The sequence below is a fragment of the Pelmatolapia mariae genome, linkage group LG1, assembly GCF_036321145.2.
Source record: "Pelmatolapia mariae isolate MD_Pm_ZW linkage group LG1, Pm_UMD_F_2, whole genome shotgun sequence".
Classification (NCBI taxonomy): Eukaryota; Metazoa; Chordata; class Actinopteri; order Cichliformes; family Cichlidae; genus Pelmatolapia; species Pelmatolapia mariae.
In genome coordinates, this window is record NC_086227.1 from 929763 (window position 1) to 951884 (window position 22122).

Genomic DNA, 22122 nt, shown 5'->3' on the forward strand with positions numbered 1-22122 from the left:
TAAAACTATGATTAACAAAAGTGGCAGCAGTAATACTGTTACACTAGTTGTAGTGAGTTTTTAATTTCCCATAAACTTCACTCCTTTTGATTGAAAGAGGATGTTACCAAATATGTGGCTATTGCAGTTTTGTGTTAGTAATTCACCAACTACAGGACAAAGAGTCATGTGTAAAAGTCATTTCCTGTTTTGGGTCGTAAGGCAGCTCAGTAGTTTTCCGCTCAGATAAAACATGCTGAGCAGACATGTCTCAGGACTAGTGCTGGGCGATATGACGATATATATCGTGTGGACGATAGAAAAGTGTCTATTGTGTCATTTGTCTTCTATCGTTTCTAACCCGAATTTTACAAATTATTACATAAAATATATCATTAACCCTTGTCGGAGCAGGCACACTCCGTTTTCCCTAACTATTTTTAAATCCCTGTAGAACTGGAACCACGTAAGGTAGCGCAATAATGTTTTTTTTTTTTTTGCATATGAAACCGTAGGAGTTGTACTTACATCTTATGCCATTAGCTTGTCCTCGGTCACGGTTTCCTTCCACATATAGCTTTGCAAAAATTGCATAAAAAGCACTTCCAGCAACAAAAACATAATATTCCAGAAACACGCTTTGCCGATCCGATCAGCTGTTCATAACACTTCCTACGTTGGAATATAAGTCAGCGCGAACTATCGCATGTCCGCCATTACCTGTCCGAAACCGGAAGTGACGTCATTTTCGCGGAAAATGTAGTTTTTTAAGCTTCAAAGTCTATGGTGTTGGTGTTGGTGTTTTTAAAAATCATGTTTGACTTTATGTTCTTCTGTATCGTTTCTGGGATGCTTAGAAGTCAAATTACACTGTTGGAAATACTTTATTTTGATGCACATGCTGTGTTTTTGCAAATTTGCATTTATTTATTTTCATTTTTCCTGTAGTATATAAAAATTTGTGTATCTCAAAAAGAAAACTATGAAGACACTCAACATAAATAAACATAAAGATAAGCTCTGGTGGACTTGGTTCTATGGTTGGTCTTAAAGGGTTAAATAGCCTGTGCAAATATATTAGTGTTGTCTTCTCACTATACATACTCTTAACTTTATGCAAGAGAAAATAAAGTATAAAAAAAAAAAGATATTTTTTGCAAAGAAACTCCGTCTTGTGGTTTTGCGACATGGTGCTGCTTTAAGTGCACCCGGATTTGCGACATGCTTTACGGTAACTCAAAACAAAGACTGCACCCTCTCCACTCGCTGTTTACAGACTGCATACTTTCCAGATGACCACAGGTCAGGTGGTATATCGTGATATATATCATTATCATGATATAAAATAATTCATATCGTGATAAATATTTTTTCCATATCGCCCAGCACTACTCAGGACCATCTGCTGAGATGTTGACTTGGTTACAGTCATCACTCATCCAGATTACTGAGACCTGGTGCAGAAACACACAACGTCATGCACTCCCCACCTGCTCTGGGCTGGCTGTGGAGTCCAGGATCTCGGTCAGAGTCTCGCCAGGCTGGAACCGGATCACATCCACAATGAGCCTCTTGGTGCTGGAGAGAGAAACACAAAGACGGAGATGTGAGAAATCAAAGAGATCCGACAAACAGCAAGCTGCTGACTTGGACTCTGCGGTCTGAACTCACTTTAGCAGGAGCGTCTTTGCGTCCATCTCAGCGTTGGCCTCACCGGGGACATCGAATTTATTCGTGAGAGTGAGCGACACTTCGGTCTTGCCCATCAGCTCTTTGTTGGGGTCGTCAGCGGGGAGAGGATTTTCACCTGAGTGCAACAAAAAGCAAGGCATCGTAAACTACCGACGAGTTCCTGACCCGTGACCTGCAGAGTGGAGGCAGGGTTTAGACAGCCACCGTTTCAGACTGAACTGTTGTTTTCACACAAACGTTCCCTGTCCAAAAGCCGGGATATGAAAACCAAAGAGCCACGTTGGAGGAAAATGTTCTATGGTTACGTTTTAAGGTGGAGCCACGCTCAGCGGCACATTTGAAGTCATTTATGGGTCGATTCCACTCTACCAACATTTAAGGTCCCGTAAACTGAAACATTTAGTTGGCCTTGAAAGCTTGACCCAGACAGACGCTTGCTTCCTGACTCGGTCTTAGTCACAAATATGTTTCACAGGGTTTTGCAACCCAGGGGTTTCTTGTAGATTTGAAATGATTTGGAAGTTTTCAGCCGTTTCTTGGATGTTTTATATTTCTACAAATGTCTTTAAATTTCTTTCCATGAAGCACTCTCTAAACCTAACCTTATAGCCAACCTCACATACTCCTTCTTGTGATTGCATCCTCCCTGTGATCGTCCTTTGAAGATCAATCAGCCTGTCTGCTTTGCCACCCAGAGTGTGAATACACACCTCACACTAACACACTATAGCTAGTTAATGTGAGCATATGCAATTCATGTTAAATAATAAAAACATACCATAGGTGTACCTATTGTACAGAGGCATGTGGTGTGTTTGGCATCAAGCTTACAGCCCACGATAAGAATGAGCAAACATTAATGAACCTTAGTCTGTAAAAACAAGTTTTTTGTTGTTCTTTTAAATATTTGCTATTCACCAGTTATATATATTATATTATATTATATTATATTATATTATATTATATATACATATATAGCAGTTTGCCACTTCCAGTGGTTTTGTTCATTTTGTTTTGTCTTATTACTGTTAATTCCTAAATATTACAAAAAAACGACAAAGCTCACCAATGAGGGACTCCACAGTGGGAACCTCGCCTAGGTCCTCAAGCAGCTCATGGATGGGGTCATTGTGCTCCGGGGCGATGGCATCCTGATGGTCCAGCAGCAGCTAAGGATACAAGTTCAAGTACAAGTACCCGATCAGTGTTCGTACTGTACAGCCAAAACTTTTCAAAACCACCTTAAAGCGAGCGCTTTGGCACCTCAGTCTCAGTCAGTGAGAGATAAATGGATGAATGAGGTGACTCAAACTCACTGTGTGAGTGTTAATAATCTCTCCGATGGAGATGTAGATGACAGGTTTGGTGACTGTGACCAAGTCTGAGTACTGATCCACGTTGAACTTGTCTTCGAGCGAGGGGACGTCGCACGCTGCCAGAAAGAAGCGCCTGTGACAGGAGACAGGAGGAGAATGTCACGGGGAACAGAAACAGTAACAAAGTAACAGTTTTGGTTGTTATTTAGCTGTTCTACGTGCACACATTCATAATCGTATCAGACCTGAACTTCTGGTAGGAGGTGCTAAGGTATTCGTTAATGGGATTGAGGTGGGCGTTATCTCCCAGGAACATCTTGTTGGAGGCAGCGTGCTGCAGCATCTTGGCCACAGAGCCCAGGTTCCGTCGCTGCTCAGTGGTCAGCTGACCACCAGCAGACATCTCAATGATGTCAAAGGCATCGGGAGCCACGATGGCCGGGTTCATGTAGCGGTAATACAAAAGGTTGCCCACAATCTGAAAGTTTTAAAGTAAACTTAATGATCACCACCAGAAAAATCAGCAGCATTTCAAAGCTTTGTCTCTATTATGAAGAAAACTATTAGACAAAGAAAGTTTGGGATCTAAAACCTCAGACTGGAAAACACTAACTGAGCAACAACAGGTATCAACAGGTATGACTTCATCGGATTTATTGTTAATTATATAGAAAGGAGGCATTAACCCAAGACTGTATATGCTGTTGTGGTTGGAACCCCTCTACTTTAAGATCATTAGTCATGAGGGTAATGAACAGATTCCCAGGATAAGTGCTAGTGTGTCATGCAGAAGAGCGCTCAAAAGTGTAAGGAACAAGTGGAGCAGTAAGAGAAGGAGAGCCAGAAGAGTGGCACGGCTCACCTTTGTGTCAGCAGTCGGCCGTAACATGGAAAGGAAGGATGGAGCTGGTTGGTGAGGCGGGGAGAGAAGAGCAACAGCAGAGTACGGAGGAAAAAAAAGGAAAGAGTGTGAAACAAACAGTGAAAGTAGAGCGAAGCAAATGATTGATGAAGAAGGCTGGAGAAGAGAAGCTTATGAAAGATCCAGGTCAAAGGTCAGAGTGTGAAGAGGTATGCAGAGTGCTTTCTGTGTAGCATGGTTGAACATGTAATGCTCTTAGGGCCACACATCTCTGTGTCAGTAGCACTGTCAGTTTTACACTGACTCACAGGCACAGACGGCACAGGCAGCACAGGCACAGACGGCACAGGCGGCACAGGCACAGGCGGCACAGGCACAGACGGCACAGGCGGCACAGGCACAGGCGGCACAGGCACAGACGGCACAGGCGGCACAGGCGGCACAGGCACAGGCAGCACAGGCACAGACGGCACAGGCGGCACAGGCACAGGCGGCACAGGCACAGACGGCACAGGCGGCACAGGCACAGGCGGCACAGGCGGCACAGGCACAAACATGCAGATGTTCTTGAACTCGACTAAAGTAGTCTGCATGATTCACGCTTCAAAATAACACCTGCTGGGTGTTAGCATAATGCTAACATGCTTCGTCCTGTCTGAAACACAACATTTAAGCTGCTCCTCCCACCGTGTGAGATAACCTTCTCCTGATTGGCTGCCCCTCATGGATAAACAAGAGCACTGAGCTTGCAAATGACTGATGCAAACCTTGAGCAGCTCGTCCTCCGTAGCATCTGGGAACTTTTCATGCAGAGTGTCCTTCAGCACTTTGGAGATGAACCGCATCCCGTATCTGAAATAAAACACACAGATGCTGTGACACAAGCTAGAGGTGGGCACTGAAAAAAAATGCGATCCAAACAGCGATGTTGGGAGCAACGTACGGAATCTTTTCCACAGAGACGATTATGGCAGACAGGAATTTGTCAGTGATTGTCTTCATGTTCTTGATGGAGGCTTCCAGTCTGGTCCTCACCTCCTCGTGGCTCATGGCCTGCTCCGGAGTGACGTCATAAGGCAGCTTACTGTAAACAACAGTATGAGGGAGGATACATAGAATAAGGTTAATGCAGCTATATGTGCAAGATAGTGTTCTTTAAAATCTTGTTATTGTGCTACTGCAGGTGGTGTCTCTGAGTTTTCAGAGAACAAGATGCTGGAGGACACCTCCACCTCACCTGGCCTCTCCAGTCTGAGACTCCATCTGGTTCACCCAGCCCTTGTAGATGTCCACTGGGTCGGTCTTGATGTTTAGCGTTTTGTCATCCATGATCTCCTTGACAACTGGCGCCAGGATCTGCCGCAGTGCATTCTGCCCCCGTGCACCTCTGTGGAAGCTCACTACCATCTTGATTACGGTAGGATTTCCAGTGACGATCTCCTTCATCTGGTCCACTTTTGACCTGCACACAGTTGTTGATGACAAGTCTTTTATTGAATTTAAGACATTTCTTTGTGAATTCGAAAGGTCATCGGGCTTCTCACTTGATCTCCTCCTGCAGGGCGGTCTTGAAGAGCTTGAGTAGCAGGTACTCCTCTCTCTGGTTTGATGCATAGTTATACAGAGTGAAGATTACAGAGTCCATGAACTTGGTGGATTTATTCTGTGGCATCTGGAAGATCAGCTTGGCGAGATACGTGGGGTTGGTCTGAAAGGACGCAGAAAATTCAACAACCTTACAGTATGTATCCACGGTAACACGCTGCGAGGATACTGTGATGCTCAGTGCTTTGTATCATTACAGGAAAAAGCAAGACTTCCATATGCATGTCAGATCTGTTCACATTACTCTCATTCATGTAAAGAAGCGACTCTGAGAAGTCAAACTGGTGGAAACTTCTCCTCCCTCTGTGCATCAGTGTCCTGTAGCAAAGACATCAAAGTGCAGCGATGTCCTGGGTTCTTACCTGTAACAGGTAGAAGAGGTACTGGTAGGCTTCCAGTTTGAGCCGCTTTTCCTTGCTTAGAGCCTTCAGGCCTCCCTTCTGCTTGGTCATCATCATCATGTCCGACAGCTGGCCCTTGTTCTTCTTGGTCAGCTTTTTACTGTGGGACACCACCTCCTGCAACGTGATCTTGTTCTTCACCAGCAGGCCGATCTTGATGTCCATCAGGTTCAGGTCGTTCTCCAGCTGCTGGTTGGAACGGATGTTGGTGACCACCTCCTCACGCAGCCGCATCAGTTCCAACTCCTCCTGGAAGTCCTGGTCGCTGTGGTCCAGCAGGTGGACGAACTTCCTCACCACCCCCATTGGAGGATTGTCAGCGCTAACTGGAGACAAATAAGGAACATGTCAAGTGACCCCCTAAATCATGAAAAGTTGGTTTGACAGCCCAGGTCCTGCTTACTCAAAGTCTTGTAGTCGTCCCTGGCCTTGTTGGCTCTGATGAAAGCCTGAATCTTCACCACATCATCGATCTGTAAGTGACAACCGCAATCGCTCGCTTGATCAAAGGTGCTCATTACAAACAGCTCCAAAGGGACCCGCAGAGGGTCGCATGTGTCAAAGTGTTAAATGAGCCACCCCCTGGAACGCCAGAGGAAATGTCAGCGGAGATTTATGTCCCGGTAAAAAAGCTTTCATTAAATAACAAGTAATTTGTTTACGTCAATGTAAATTGTGGCAGAGGATGAACAATGACTTCTCTCGAGCGTCCCACGGCAGCTCATTTGACACGACAGAGGCTGAAACAAATAATACTAACGTGATCTTCAAAGTACTTCAGACGATCCTTATACTTCTTACGAGCTTGATGCATCCGAACCATGGACTGGATCTGAGAGAGACAAAAGGAACGCGTTAGTTTCACACGTATTTAATCACACGCAGACGAATGGAGCCGCACACTAAGTTCACCTTGACGGCCTCAGCAGTGTGGTCTTTCAGGTACTCCTTACGGTCATTGAATGCCTTCCTCTGTTTGTAGCCTTTGAAGTGAGCCTGAGAAGGAGTGAGACCAAAAATGATGACTTCTTCCATCAGGATCATGTTTCCATCTACACACAAACGTGATGGCAGTAAACATGGCTATATCACCTGTATACAGGTAACAGCAGGGTCTTGGGATTTCAGGAACTCCATCCTCTCCTTGTGGCCTTTTCGGACCAGATAGCCACGGCAGCGGGCTTGTAACTTGGTTATTAGAGTTTCATTGGCCAGCCACAGCTGCTCTCGATTGTAGGCCGTGGTTACCCCAGAGACCACGCCCTGACAAGCAGAAGAAAACAAAGAGTTCAAAGGTGTGTTAAACAGCTGGGAACCCGCAGAGCTTCCCTGGGAGAGACGCCGACCTGGATGTCCTCCTTGTTGAGCTGAGTGTTGTTCTGAATGAAGTTCTCTGGCTCCACCCAGGTGCCCTCCTTGGTTTGCAGGTTGTAGTAGTAGTTGTGTCCTCCCTTAACCCAGTGTTTCACCCACTCACTGCCATTATCACCTAGACACAGGATGGACGGAAGCAAGATGAAAGCAAGTTTCCTCTCGTAGTTGTGCTGTGAAGTGTAGTAATGTGCTAGCACTTTATTTATTAGCCCTAACACAGTTCTTATGGCAGCCTGAGCCTTCAACTGTATGCATTTTGCATGAAGGCCAACAGGTTTGTGTTATTTGCGAACATAAAGCAGACACTAAAGTCATTTCTTTTGGTTTCTAAATACATCCTGACACAGACAGAAAGAGTCGCGAGGTCATGAAAAGCCACACGAAATGCTCGTGCAGAAAGCTGCAGGTCCTCTAACAGTCACCTGAGCCCGAACTCGATGTTCCCCTTTTAATAGATATTTAATAGATATTAAGGGCACTGATAAAGTGATACCTACCTCCCCATCAGTAATTCTATCACTATATTTGTGTCCTATAAATAATCAGCAGGTAAGTCTGTGCACCTGTGCAGCTGATGACTTTGTACTCCACCCTCCTAACACTAAAACCTCACTATGCACAACACGGTGTCTCCATCATTTATATACAGTCTGTGTTACTTATTTCAAGTGTTGCGAGTTTCATCAAAACGCCACATCACTAATCTGTCTCAGGCTCCTCACCTTCTTTCTTTTTCTCCTGTTTGATCTTGGCCAGGTCATCCTGATAGGTCTGCGCACACTCGGACGTGACGCCATACAGTCCTGCTCCGGGACTACGCAGAGCGGCCAGCGTCTGAGCTGCATCTCCGCTGTCCACCGCCTCGTTAACAGCCTGGATGGCCTGAGAGACTGCAGATACAAATGCCAGGCTTTAGCTCTCTCTAGACTACTGAAGACAAGTGTGGCATAAATGTACGTATTCTTACACTGCAAAGCCTCTTTTGTGTCCTGGTTGGCTTTCAGAATGGCATCCTGGATCTCATCCAGCCACAGCACAGCAGAAGGATCCTGTGTCTCCTGGATGAACACAGGAAAATATGTTTTGAGACAAACACAGCAAATCAAATCATAAACACGCCACTCTGAGCTCCCGTCACCTCTCTCTGAGCTGCTCACAACATAAGGATGAAGAGTGCTAACAGCAGGAAGTGCATGCTTGGATCTGAGATGATGACCATATTAGGGACATCTCCGATCTATGACATCACAAAGAGCCAAGAATACAAAAAAGCCTGAGCTTTTGGCTCACAGGGATTTATTCTACATATGCTGACCTGATTATATGAAATATTGTAATCCAGCATACATGACAAAAAATAAAGTACACTATGGCCCCTTTGTTTTGCTCAACCATAAAAGAATTGGCTTCATATATCAGCATGTTCAGAGTTAACTGAGACACAAAAATGGTTAAATATTGCATTTAAAAGATACATTTTCAGAAAAACATTTTCACAACAGGTGAACAGCAGATTTTGTAGAGAGTTAATCCCAGAAAGCCGCTGTTGTTTATCTGTGATATTTTTATCTTATGTAACTCCTGCCGTGCTTATTTTTACTTTATGGAACATTTACATAGTGCACTCATTCACAGCTGTAGCCCAGCATGCCATTTGTTCACCATACAAACCACTCCAAGACCTCGACTTCTACAATGTTATGAGATGCAGTGGCAAACAGCAGCATGCAGATGGCGCTCTCTGCCTCTGTATAAAGAGTGCAGGAGCTGGCTGCTGCTTGTTCCCGCTGCTTTTCAGAGCCCGGTGAAAGCAGGCAGCTCATTTGGCAACAACACCCCCACCTCCTTGGTGCGCCCCGCCTCTTCACATTTAGTGCCACGCATTAAAAGGAGGTGTGAAAGAAGAGGGCGGATAAAATCTGATCCCGCATCTTGTGCAGCACGCACATGTGTGGAGTCGAACCAGCCCCGTCGTTATAGTAAATAAAGTTGTAGCTGCGATGGTGCCGATGACTGTTTGTGTTTGCATTTTGGCGCTGTAACTGGTATTTGCAGGCGATGAGTCACTGCAGTTAGCAGGAGGCGCTAGACAGGGTGTGGTGGCAGAGTGGGCAGCGGGTGGAGGAGGAGGAGGACTTGGGTGAAAGCTTTATGAAGTTCGTCACACAATACAAGCACACTGTGGAAAGGGAGGAAGTGAAAGCTGGGTGGTGGTGGTGGGGGGGAGGTCATAATTCATCCATCTAGACTTTTCTTCTGTACTTCCTTAGAAAACATGAATCTCTTAGCGTGAGAAACACACATGCAGAACTACAGTACAGTCTGCACACTGTAAACACTGCAGCTACAAAGTGAGGCCATAATCACATGAAGAGGATGAGGAGAGAATATTTAGCTTGTTAGTCAGTGGAGTCTGGGCAGGACTTCCTGCTGTTTATCTAGGCACAGCCCTGTGCCCACAACAGACGCCAGCTTCTGCCCAAATATCTTCTCACTAACTGTTCTGCAGAGTTAAAGGAGCGACACTAAGAAGCTGCTCGCAAACTGAACATCCAGCAAAAACAAAGCCCTGACCTCACGTTACTTGGAAACAGCCACCTTACATTCCCGCTATTCCCTGCCCCTTGGGGACATCAGCGGCGGGGAAATACCTCATTGACTTCGACCCTTTGAAACCCAACAGGAAGCTTTAACCACTTCCTGTCTTCAGCTCGTTACTTCAATCAGCCGCACTCGCCCGCTGACACGACGAGCACGGTCAGAGTGCCCGCGGGTCTGTAATACAGCGGTCAACTTTCTGCCCTTTTATGGAAGCAAACGACTGAGACTGGCTTGTTATTTCCTATGCCTGTGAAATCAGCAGGAAAATAGCTGGCTGCTTTTCCTATCCAGGTTTTTCTCCTCCCCAGCCTCTTTTTTTGGTGACTGTACTCAAAGTGAGTTCCCATATGATGTTTTTACAGATTTTAGATGAACCTGATGATGTTGACTTTGAAAACAATGTGGGCAGTGACTTGATAAGAACATTTCCCTTATCAGCGTTTATGCTGGAGCAAAAATAGACTTTTTTCTAAAAGCAATGCACCGAGTCCACGCTCGAGAAATCTGGAGGGGACCTTTAGTCAGTGCGGACTTCCTTTGTGTGCGGCAGCAAAGCTATAACCAGCCCCTGCACTCTTACCTGCAGCTGAGCTTCAGCTTCAACAGGAAAACAGCACAAGTGTTCTGCTTGTGACATCATATGCAAACTGACTGCCTCACCGCAAGCGCGCGCAAACACACAAGAACCTCCTCAGACTCATCATCCATTGAGTAACGATAACACAGGCAAATGAGTCAAAGAGAGCACGGGTGCCTCTCCATCAATGATCAACCAAAGAGGAGCAACAGAAACGACGTGTCAGGCCTCAGGAAAGAGTGAGAGCAAGGAGACAAGCGTCCCACACAGACGTGTGACAGGAAGTAAGGGGGGATGGTACACCATGACATCAGCGTCCACTCGAATCAAGCACCGAGGACAGAGTCACATGAACGACACCTGGTGAGCTTCTTGTGCACCCCCCCCCCACACACACACACCATCACACACACACCCACACACACACACTAAATCATGCAATATTTGCAACAGCTGTGTTTTAGTGACACAGTACGATGTTTGAATGATCAAACACTCCTCGTATAGCTCAGGATCATTAGTCGAGCCAAGAGTAGCAAGTCCATCCCATCTGAATAAGACTCAATATTGCACTTATAAGTTCATATAAACAAGTCAGTAAGTTGATTAAAGTCTTCTACATGCGTCACATGTCACGTCAAATAAAACCAAAACCAAGCTTTAACTGTCTGCAGTTAAAAAATGTAACTGTAGCCTGTTTGCATAATGTTCACAGGAATACACGATACACACAAAAAGCAAATAAAGGCTCAGTGACGCAGTAATTGACATCCACAGCCCATACTTAGCAGATGCAGCCTAACACGTGATTCAGTTTTGCACAGCAGAAATCAGGAACATGAGGTCCTTACATGAGCCTTCTCTCTGCGGGCCTCCAGCAGTTTGTCATGGTAGTGCTGAGCGATCGACGGGTCCACGTCTGTGAGCTTGGCTGATGGGCTCTGCAGCATGGACAGCGTCTTCGTAGGATCTCCCTCATCCAGGGCTTCATTGATCAACCCAATGGCAGCAATTCCTACAAATACAGAAGCAGACACACACAGAAAGTGTTGGGCTGTCTGTAAACGCCTGATTCTCATAGGAGACAACGGAAAAGCTCTTTGATATCATTCAAGATATGGCAGTATTTAACAAAAAGGTGCACTATAACTAAATAAAGCTAAGGACTATGACTAATAAAGGTGCTGATATGTTCTTAAACATGTGAATCTGCATACAACAAGTAAGAAAACATTTTATGGATCACAGAGCTTAGATCATACTGTTCTATTCATGGGTATGTTTGTGTTTTACCCAGAAACTCTGTTCATTTGTTTGTGGACTGGTGTCCACGAGCCCACAGCCATCTATTTTTTTATAAATAGGGGGACACGAGCGCCAAATTTCCAGCTGGCTCTACCTGACCTGGCTCTGGACGGGGAAATTGGAACAAAGCTTTTCATGTTTATGTCTGCAGCACTTTAACCAGCGAGTTTATGGGGAGTGGCTGGGTTTGTTAGACTGCCATTTGAGGAAGTACAATAATTGGCAGTTCAGTGGAGCCATCCAGGGTGATAAAAGTGTAAAACTTTATATCAAAGTGTCAAATCGATGATCTAGCAGCGCCACGCGTTTACGTTTGCTGCACGAGCACGTCTGAGACTGTGGCACTAAATCACACTTTTAATTAGGAAGACTGTCATCAATGACAGAAACTCCTTAAAAAAGAAGGATGTTCAGCATTTTTTGGATGGCATCAGGAACATCATCTCAAACTTGGCTGAAATATCGCGGCTCCATGGTGTAGTGGTTTGATCCTGGGAGGACACACGAGATCATCAAACACACCGATCTACCAGGTGAGACACCTGTGAACAAGCGAGCAGCCAGAAGTTTCTGACAAAGACGTGAATGGATGCGATCGTGTGGCCTCTTACGTTCATGCTCCTCCTGCACAGCCAGGTTGACCTGGTCGATGCAGGCCTGAATGTCGTTCCAGGTCAGATAGTCGGACCCTTCCTCTCTGGCTGCTGCTTTGAGACGCATCAGTTCATCCATGTATCTGAGGAGCACACGGGTAAAGAGTTTACACGTCTGCTTTTGTTCACGCACAAACACTCAAGACTTGACAAAGGACGTGTCGATGACGCCGGGCGTCGGCGCTCACCTCTGAGCGTACTCATCCTCAACATTGCTGAGTCCAGTTACGGTGCTGGACAGTTGTTTCCAGAGAGCCGCTCGGTCTCCGACGTCCAGCGCCTCGTTCATTAGCACCACCGATGACAGCATCTCCACGGCAACGAGCAGCTCGGGGTGGGTGAGGTTACCCTGCGGGACAGAAACATAAAGCGCTTCATATGTAAAACTACCATTATTGCTACTAAAATAATCAACTACACTGTTTACTCGATCATGAAGGAGGTCATAAAATACACACCGCTTCCAGTCCAGGATATAATAAACACCAAGCACGGCTCTGTGCTCGGGTAGGATATGGGAATTCAAACATGGAGCATGGAAAACAGGACCAAAGTATTCCAAGTGGAAATAAATAAAATCTTTCTTAGTTACAGAAACTGGTAAAGTGAGTTTGATCCAACATACGACGACACTGCACCTGCACCTAATGATAACCAGGCTCGCTAGCATTAGCTAATAGGTTAGTGGTTGACGCTCTCACACAATGAGGTCACTATTGGCGCCAAAGGAGACACGGCAACGGCAAGTTCACAACCCAATGGCTGCCATCACGGTGAGCACATGCTGTGCTATAAAAGACGGATTCTGTGCTAATGTCTGTCGTGGAAAACACACGAAAAAACTTTTTCAGGAAAAAACAAGTATATTCTCACATAGATGAGAACTCGGGTTAGGAGTACTTCCTTCCTCAGTCTGTGCAGACTTTAGTGTCCTTTCTGTTTTGTGTACGTCTCAGTGAAAGCTAAAATAAACTGTGCTATCATCAGAGCAGGCTAGATTACAATAGAGCGCCTGTTGTGATATAAACTGGAAGACGGTCAGCTGCTGCTGTAATTTGGCATTAAAAGCCACACGAACATGTTTCTCTGCTGAGAACTGTGTCAGTGAGCGTTCACATTATTCACTGAGCTTTGGTTCCGGGTACCTCTTGGCTCTGCTGCTGCAGGCTGGCTAGCTCTCTCTGGTAGAGGTCTGCAGCGCTCGGGTAGACCTCAGGCAGCTGTGCGTCAGGGTTCATGAGCTCCTCCACCGTCTTTTCTGGCACACCTTCTCTGATTGCATTATTGATCCGTTCCACTGCTTTCAGCACTGCACAGAGACAGGAACCGAGTTACAAACACATAGATAACTTTGTTATAACACAGGTGTTACAGTCGTACTCTTTAGGTAGCTCTCTGCTATCCCGTTGGCCACATCCACGCCGCTCTGCAGCTCGTCCTTAGTCAGGGCTTCTCCTGGAGACGTCTAAGAAGGAGAAACCCGGTTAATGTGGAAAGAGGGACGCTGGTTTGCTACAGCGGTGGCTGTTAGACTGTTGAGCCTACCTGCTCTTTGTTCTCTCGGTCACCCTGCAGCTGTTTCAGGTACCAGGCTTTGTTCTGGGGCTGCAGGTTCTGGATGCCCATGGCCTTCAGCGCCTCATACAACTTATCCTCATCTCCACTCAGCAAGGCCTGTTCAGCTTCACTCAAAGCATTGTTCACTGTTGGAGAGAGGTCGACATTTCCACAAGTGCACCACAGAATCCAGTAAATACCTCAGTGTGTGTGTGTGTGTGCTGATGTAGCTTACCGTTGACCTTATTGACATTGCCTTGGATTTCTGCCTGGGTAAGAAGCTCATCGTAGATGTCCCTCTCTGCCTCGGCATTCTCCATTTGCTGTGAGAGCAGAGCAGCAGGATTACACGTTTGCACTGCATGATACTAGAATGTTTGTGCGCTTAAAGGGATGTTTGGGCCATGCATTCAAAGTGCATCAGTATGGCAGTGCTTCGTTTTAGCCATTCTCAGCACATCGCAGACTAATGCCAACATTTTCTTCCATCTTCAGGCTGAACCTTCAATTATTTTCTAATCAAAAAGCAGACGTGACTGCTATGAGCTCCCTTCATCTTTAATTATAAAATAATGCGCCTCAGGCTGCTAGTGACTGCTGTCCCTGTGAAAGCAGGGGACGGTGAATCCAGTTACCCGCTTGCGTGAGTTGGCCACCTTCTTCCCTTTGGCCTGGTACAACGTGTCGTGGTACTGCTGAGCACAGCTGGGATCCAGTTTGACCAGCATGGCGTTGGGGTTTTGCATAGCGGCCAGCGTGCCCTCTGGTACGCCCTGGTCAATGGCCTCATTTATGGCAATCACAGCAGCGTGCACTGAGGAGGAGAAGCAGTCACACCGTTTACTTTGTTAGTTCTTGTGGAAAAACTTTGAAACGTGGGTTGTAACATCGCCGCCTTACCAGGCTGTTAAAATTGTACATTTGAGCCACAGCTGACTAAATGAAGTCAGTTTTCAACTGTTTTATATACGACACAGTAAAGACGTCACTCATCAACAGATCTTTATTGATCACGTCTCCATTTAAGGAATCATTTATTGGAAGAATGCACAAACGTGACGCGTTTGATTCTCTGTGGCTGTAGAGACGCCGTCTGACGCAGTGATGTCAGGTTGGCTTTGTAATGGACTGAAGTAAACAGAGGTAGGCCGACGGTTTCTTACTTAATCAACAATCAAACGTCCTAAATTACTGAGTTGGAATAATCCCGAGACAGCTGGGAAGAAATGCATCCGTTTCATTAAAGCATTTATTAGAAGCTCTGAGAGCCCGCCCCCTCCCCGCGACACCCGAGCCCCTGCTTACATGCCGCTTCATCCACTGAGAGCTCATTGGCCAGGATCCCACCAATCTTGCTGAAGGCGGGCATCTGGATTCCATACTTTTCCAGCTCGCTCTTCATGTTGTTGATCTCCTCCTCTGGGAGAGAGAAGACAGAGCAGATGGAACAGATCCGAGAGGGAAAAAGAGAGAAAGGAGTAGGGTTGAGGGGGGGGGCAGAGACAGACTGTTCCTGGCTCATGTGTGATAATCTGATTTTGGAGACTGGCTCAGGGACAGAGAGCTGAGCTGCACTCGACTGACAGGAAACCCTCTGACAGTTACTAATGACTTTCACATTTCCAGGAGCCCCTGCGCTCTTTCCTCGCAGCGCTGCCAGTGCTGCTCTCAGGCTGATGGCAGTTTCACCATGATTTACATATTACTGCATGTTGTTACAGTGCTGGAGGCTCATAGCAATGACATGACATTTAGCATCATGTGATGAGGTCAGGGGAAGTGTACAAGTATTCCCTGCATAGCTGCTCCAAGCTTTTGTTTACAAGCAGCCAATCAGAAGAAACCCAGCAGAGTGATGTTTAACCATAACAATACAGAATGAGCACAACAGGTTACCTGTAAGCGGCACGCTAACTTTGGCAGTGGTCTGGATTTAAGACGACATAAGGAGGTTAATAAGAAGCAAACGAGGAAAACAGATGCGCATGTTCAGGCTCGCGCTCTTACCAGTGAAGTCGACTTTTCCATACAGGTCCTGGATCTGAGGTGCCAGACCCAACTTGAACAAGTACAGACTGCAACACAGGGGAGAAAAGAAGTGAGTATAAACATAAGTGAAGATGTGCAGAAGAAGAGATGAGCATCACAGGAACGGATATAAACACCAGCGCTTGGCTGACACCTCCAACAACTCCAGGATTTTACTACTCGTTTGATTTTTGGTGACGCAATCGACAAATAGTGAACAGCCAATATGTATGAAATATGAAAAGTACTGTATGTGCCTTTGCTAACGGCTGGAAATACTACTTTTAATTATCACTGTGAAGAGGTTCAAACCAAGGAGACGTGATTATTCAGCAGGTGCCTACTGACACAAACAAATGATCTCAGCTGATCTGGGGCTAAAAGGATATTTAGACTGAACAACAGCGACGTGTAAAAGTGAACTCTAAAGGTTACAGGTTGCTGTGAAGTAGAGCAGCAGCACAAGAGGATGAAGAAGAAGGATTTGGGATGGCAGTTTTCAGAGGCACCATGTCTTAATCTGAGAAGATGTTTTAGCGCCGCCTTAACACACCAACCACCACAGTAACCGTGAAGGTTTACAAGCTGCTGTACAGCTGCTCACAGCACCAGTCGGACAAACCACACACTTCAGTGTTTACAGTAGAGCACATTTCTGTGGCAGTGCTGCAGCATGTGTGTGTTTTCTTTAGGAGGGTAATTACAGAGCTCAGAGCAATGACACAGAGCCCAACATCATCCATCTGCTCTGCTGGCTTTGAAGGCTTCAACATCCTTTACACCTGAGCGTGCAATCAAAACAAATGTGCACATGCTCTGTGCCGCTGGATACCTCAGTGTCACAGACCCATTGTTTTTCAAAAGTCACGCCATATGCTGAGCGCTCCAGGCTTTAATGCTTTTAGAAAAAGAGCCTCAGCAGCAGTCTGAACTGCAGGGCAGCCAAAGCTGGGTCCTTACTGTCAAATCAAAGTCAAAGGGCGAGACACAAACCTGAGCGCATGTATGCAGTAGATGCAGCGTGGCATGTTCTTCCGGTCATATATGTCTGTGGTCTCAGGGTAGAAGATCTGAAACACAGAGACAACGGCTTCATCATGTCGCAGCATGTGTGCAGGAGTGACTCAGTGTATTAGCTCAATGGTGGGATTACTCAATGCAGCTCTTCTATTCACACGCCCTGGCGCTGCCTCTGTGGCACAACTGGAATGAAACACTTAACACAGCTACCAGCGGGTCATATTCCTGTCTGATAGTCGATTTTATTCACGTCCAACTAAATGACACGCTGCCAGTTTGCTCGTGTGGAAATTTCTCACAAAGGAGCCTCGTTACTAACACAGGCCAGTGTTTCCTCGTTTTCGGCTGAGTGCTCCTTTACTGACATTTCAGGTCCTGAATGGACAAACCTGCCAACTTCTCCAAAGCACTCCGAGCGTCCGAGGAGTTCAGACCACAGTGTCAAAGTCAACGTCCACTGAAGGGAAAGCTTGTTTGAAGCAATCAGTCACTCTGAAAAACGCTGCTCTCATCAAAAATGGAAATGGGACTCAACCTAAAACTCATTCTTTTCCTGTAAAAGCTACATTTAGTGATTCATTTTAAACATTTGACACGAGGGTAAAGCTGTCACCATGCACAGGGACGGCAGTGCTCTTTAAACTGAGCTGCACTTCAGCGCTGCTCTGAGGATCCTCCTCTGTCGTCTGGCAGCCGTGGCCATCGAGCTCTTTTCCAGGCACGCTCTTTTTCCATCCAATCGTTCATTCGTTGGGTTTGAATTATCAGGAAAAAAACCCCCACACCCACTCAGGTCAGACAAACAGCTCAATGCCTGAGAAAATTTAAATTACTGAGTTTCTGACGTCCCACTCAAATGCAAGAACAAAGTAAAAATAAAAAACTGGCATCTTATTTGTAATCTGATAGTAGCTGTAGCTGCTATCATGATCTGAAATTCTAGTCGTCAGGTAAACTAAGTGTCTTCAAACGTTCTGAGCAATAAACTAAAACTGTGTGACTTTTAATGTCCAAGCGGTTTCCCATTCTGACTTACCAACGCGTGAAAACAACAAGGTCGGAGGAATGGCCCCCCCACCCCCCAACACTGACACGGCACCATTAATACTGTAGGACTTCAGCTGCTTATTTAAGTCTGACAAAGAACTACTTTTAACAGTCACTGGCTGCAGGACCGACGCCCTGTCACATATTCACTGTAACTTCATCTCTGGCACACTTCTTTGCAAGCTTAGCTCAGGCTACCTGGGACCATTTGATGTCTTGAGGGTGAGAAATTGAAATGTCAAACAAAGCGTGTGCTTTGAATGCGAGCACTGGCATCACGTAACTGGCTGACAATATGCAAAACCAACACAATCCAGTAAGTCTCGGCTGTAAATGCTTAACTGACAGTTTGTGCACATTTGTGTCCCCTGTGGGCTTTGAGCCGGCCTTACCTTTGGCAGTCCCTTCTCTGCCATGGCGTTGAGCCACTGGATGACATTGTCTGTGTGTCTAAAATGGAGACCAGTCGCCTGTAAGAGAGACGTATTACATCAGAGGAGAACAAAGGCTCGCAGTAACAAATTACAGTAAATAAATGACAACTGCATAAACATCTGCATGTTTTCACCTTGTACCGTGTCTGCTCACGGTCGTAAATCTTCTTGAGGGAAACTGTCTGCGGCGCAAAGAAGTTGCCCAGTTTGGCCAGATAAACGCCGTTTCTCAGCCCCTCCTCCAGCTCTGTTGTTGGAGGCAACTCCTCATCCAGGCAGGCCTCCATCCATCTGCAAGGAGGGCAGCACAAACACGTAACACAGTCAACAAAAAGCACCAACTTCAGGTGAAGATGGAAACACTGCAGTGCCTCTTAAAGGCCATGAAACAAAGTGAGTCATTGCTCACAGCAAATATTACAGATGCATGCAAAGAACATTTGGTCTTGATGTTTAGACTTCCCCCAACAGGTTTAAAGACGACAAAGCTAACCATAGCCGATAGCTAAGAGCTAATTCAACACACTTAGCAAGGCCGCTCTCGTCATGTTTCGAGAACATTTTCTGACAAATACTCAGAAACCTGCTCTGAAGTACAGCTGAGAAGTTTGGGTTTTTAACCCAAAGCACAAACAACTTTTTGTATGTTCTTTTTGTAGAGCAAGTTTTATTTCAGGATAAATGCCATTAAAATATAAACACATCGGCCATCAGAAGTTTCCAGAGAAACATTTTCCTACCGTAGCCTGATTCATTGGTTATTATGAATAAGGAGTAAGCCCTGCTCGGGTTTAATATTAATGCGGTAGGTCCAAAAGGTCCAACCTCACAGTTAAAAAGGATCCAACTAGACTTGACTTGACCTCAGGGGGAAAGAGCACAGCTTTCCTTCCTGTGTTGATCCGTTTCACACATCAGTATTAATTCTCTGCAGCTCCAAGACAACAAACCCCCCTAACCTGGCTAGTGCTGCTAACCCCTCAGCATTCCTCACGCGTGACATTTCATTTCTTCCAGGTCACACTGTGGAGTCGCATTCCCGCTGAGCGACAGTGTCAGCCCTGGGCCACAGAGCAGACACGCTGAGCTCTCTCACTGGGACGCAACTGGTGGACTAGATTCCACCAGCAAATGTCACTTACCAGTAACAACATATGAAGCCAGCCAATGTTGGTATGTAATTTAAATCACCCTGTCATCTCCTTTCATTCTCTTAAATACGGGTCAGTTTATACTCATTAAAGGAGGAATGATCCCTGCAGCAAAGCATCATGGCGTCGTGTAACAGCATGGTGAACTTTTCTGCTCTAATACTGCTTATGAAACTACTCTGAGTTTTATCAGTGTAACGTCACAGTGTGAAGGCAGACCGTGAAATGAAATGTGTTCTTTTGAACAGACAGCCTCTGTTTGCATTCGCTAAGGAAACACTCCCACTCTTCAGAAACAGCTCAAGGTTAACTATACCCTGATTACAAGATTCCTTTCCTCCTACAGACAGACTGTCCTTAACACACACACACACACACACACACACACACACACACACACACACACACACACACACACACACACACACTTGTGAAAACTGTCTCTGACTTTATTCAATCAAATACAAAGTACAGAGGCTCATTTTTAGGCAATATCCACGTCTAAGCTCTTGTTAAAACACTTGTGTGATGAAACATTCACAGCAACATTTTCCAACGTGAGAAGCCAGCGAACCACCAGCTGAAACAACTTCCCTCTCAGGAAGTCGTGACACAGGGTCTCCAGACAGGCCTGCTATTGAGGCCGAGGTGACCGACCCATAGCGCAGGGCTCGGGCCTGCCAGGCAGGAACAAGCCCCCCCTTTCACTGCACATGGGAGCAGTGAAAGGCTCCACAAAGGCTGCTCAGTAATGGCTCTTTTATCAAGGCTATACACATTCCCCTTTTTCCCCAAACACAGACACACCCTCCACTTAACTGGGAAGGACGGCGGCCATGAATGGGATCTCTGAATTGTTTGTCGTCAACTACGGCAAAGAGCTGCCAAAAATGATCCGTGTGACATTTACAGGCGTGTTTACGATTAAAGAAATAATCACAAATATGAAAATGTTATCTGAAGTCTCTAGAATGGCTGTAAACAGTCTTATCAAAGACGTGACGGTTCAAGAACGTCCTCTGGGACAAGCTCATTGAAGGCTAATGCTACATTCATGTCATACCAAAAAGATCATCATTAGAAAACTTCTGATATCAAAAGGTTTTTTGTCCCACTCGACAAAACAGTTTAAGAGCTGCACGCTTTCACACGGACATTAAGTCAGGATTCATGTTTGTGAAACTAAACCAAATCAAATGTTCACACGTCACACTTCAATGATAATATTGGACCGATACTAAAAGCATGAGACAAAGCAAATTAGTGACAATTAAGATTATTTTTAATACTTTTTCCAACAAGGCCCTTATTTAGGAGAAGCTTTCAATATGTATACTAGCTAGAAACAGTTTACACTGGAAGTACCAGTTTAATGATTTCTGTTGAAAAGCACTAACATTCAGTGCTGACACTCACACTGAATATATTATTCACAAAGAACTGCAGATGTTTGGGGCTCATCGTCCTGTTTTTACTTAAGTTTCAGTTTAATCACTTCTGTAAAACCAAAGGAGTGGCTAATGGCTAATGGCACAGACAGCTAACATGATGTAATGCAGCGCGTGAAAACCAGGCTCAAGCTCAGGTTACTTTTTTAAAATGGTAAGAAGACATCAAACTAAATCAATCTACATGAGTGTGGTTTCATAATGATGACAATAACGTTATACTGCTGTGATTCAGACATGGACGAGTTTTTAAAGACAGAAATTCTAAAGTTGTTACATTTTGATAATAAGTCTCATCTGTGGGAGCTGTAGAAGTTTGTGAATGTAACAGTAACATGCAGAATAAACTACACGGCCAAATAATCAGTGTTGGGAAGGTTACTTTTAAAATGTATTCCACTACAGATTACAGATTACATGCCCCAAAATGTATTTTGTAACGTATTCCGTTACGTTACTCAATGACAGTAATGTATTCTGAATACTTTGGATTACTTAATATATTATCATGCTTTTTACAGCTACATGAATGTCCTATTGCTGTGATTTATTACTATTACTGAAGGTTACTCTCCATACCAATACCAACTAGGTGTTTAAATCTTAATATAAATGAGTAACAGTAGGTGGACATTAGGTAAGGCTGCACTTTTTGCAGCGATCTCGTATAGAAAACTATTCGGCGCGTATATAAAACAGGTCCGCGGCTCCGAACCGTAGTAAAGGGACCTCTGGCTAATACGTCGGGTTCGTGTCGGGCTCGTAGCTGAAAACTAGCTTTACTTTGTTGTCTGGGTCAAGTTTGCTAGCGAGAGACAGAGAGAGGCGTTGAAAGGCTGCTCCAACGGGACTTATTGTTTCGGAGGAAAACACGAACACAGTGTACAGTTGAGTCTTAATAGCTTACTTACAACTGGGCTCGTCAGGCACTCTTCTTGGCTGCAGTGGTTATTATTATATTTACATGCTTCCAGCTCCCGTTTCTGCTCGGTGACAGCTCGGACTTTTCCTTTTTCTCCCTCCCTCGCTCACAGACACATCACGGGTATGGCAGTCCATTCTCCCTGCAGCA

The 22122-nt window shown here is 45.4% G+C and overlaps 1 protein-coding gene across 1 annotated transcript in view; it reads right to left on the reverse strand.

The window, feature by feature from the left end:
• The window catches only part of iqgap1 (IQ motif containing GTPase activating protein 1), a 42420-nt gene that overhangs the window by 3363 nt on the left and 16935 nt on the right, over positions 1-22122 (reverse strand). Inside the window, exons 3-32 of the mRNA XM_063469585.1 lie at positions 18586-18742; positions 18410-18487; positions 16944-17020; positions 15930-15997; positions 15228-15341; positions 14558-14736; positions 14158-14245; positions 13911-14068; positions 13746-13830; positions 13511-13674; positions 12554-12714; positions 12324-12448; positions 11259-11422; positions 8197-8287; positions 7952-8119; positions 7202-7344; positions 6948-7118; positions 6768-6851; positions 6616-6687; positions 6259-6328; positions 5817-6181; positions 5394-5557; positions 5087-5311; positions 4793-4933; positions 4617-4701; positions 3233-3465; positions 2988-3120; positions 2738-2840; positions 1651-1786; positions 1470-1557 (exon numbers count right to left, since the gene is read on the reverse strand). Coding sequence (XP_063325655.1) covers positions 1470-1557; positions 1651-1786; positions 2738-2840; positions 2988-3120; positions 3233-3465; positions 4617-4701; positions 4793-4933; positions 5087-5311; positions 5394-5557; positions 5817-6181; positions 6259-6328; positions 6616-6687; positions 6768-6851; positions 6948-7118; positions 7202-7344; positions 7952-8119; positions 8197-8287; positions 11259-11422; positions 12324-12448; positions 12554-12714; positions 13511-13674; positions 13746-13830; positions 13911-14068; positions 14158-14245; positions 14558-14736; positions 15228-15341; positions 15930-15997; positions 16944-17020; positions 18410-18487; positions 18586-18742 — 4090 coding nt within the window. The remainder of the gene's footprint in view (positions 1-1469; positions 1558-1650; positions 1787-2737; positions 2841-2987; positions 3121-3232; positions 3466-4616; positions 4702-4792; positions 4934-5086; positions 5312-5393; positions 5558-5816; positions 6182-6258; positions 6329-6615; positions 6688-6767; positions 6852-6947; positions 7119-7201; positions 7345-7951; positions 8120-8196; positions 8288-11258; positions 11423-12323; positions 12449-12553; positions 12715-13510; positions 13675-13745; positions 13831-13910; positions 14069-14157; positions 14246-14557; positions 14737-15227; positions 15342-15929; positions 15998-16943; positions 17021-18409; positions 18488-18585; positions 18743-22122) is intronic.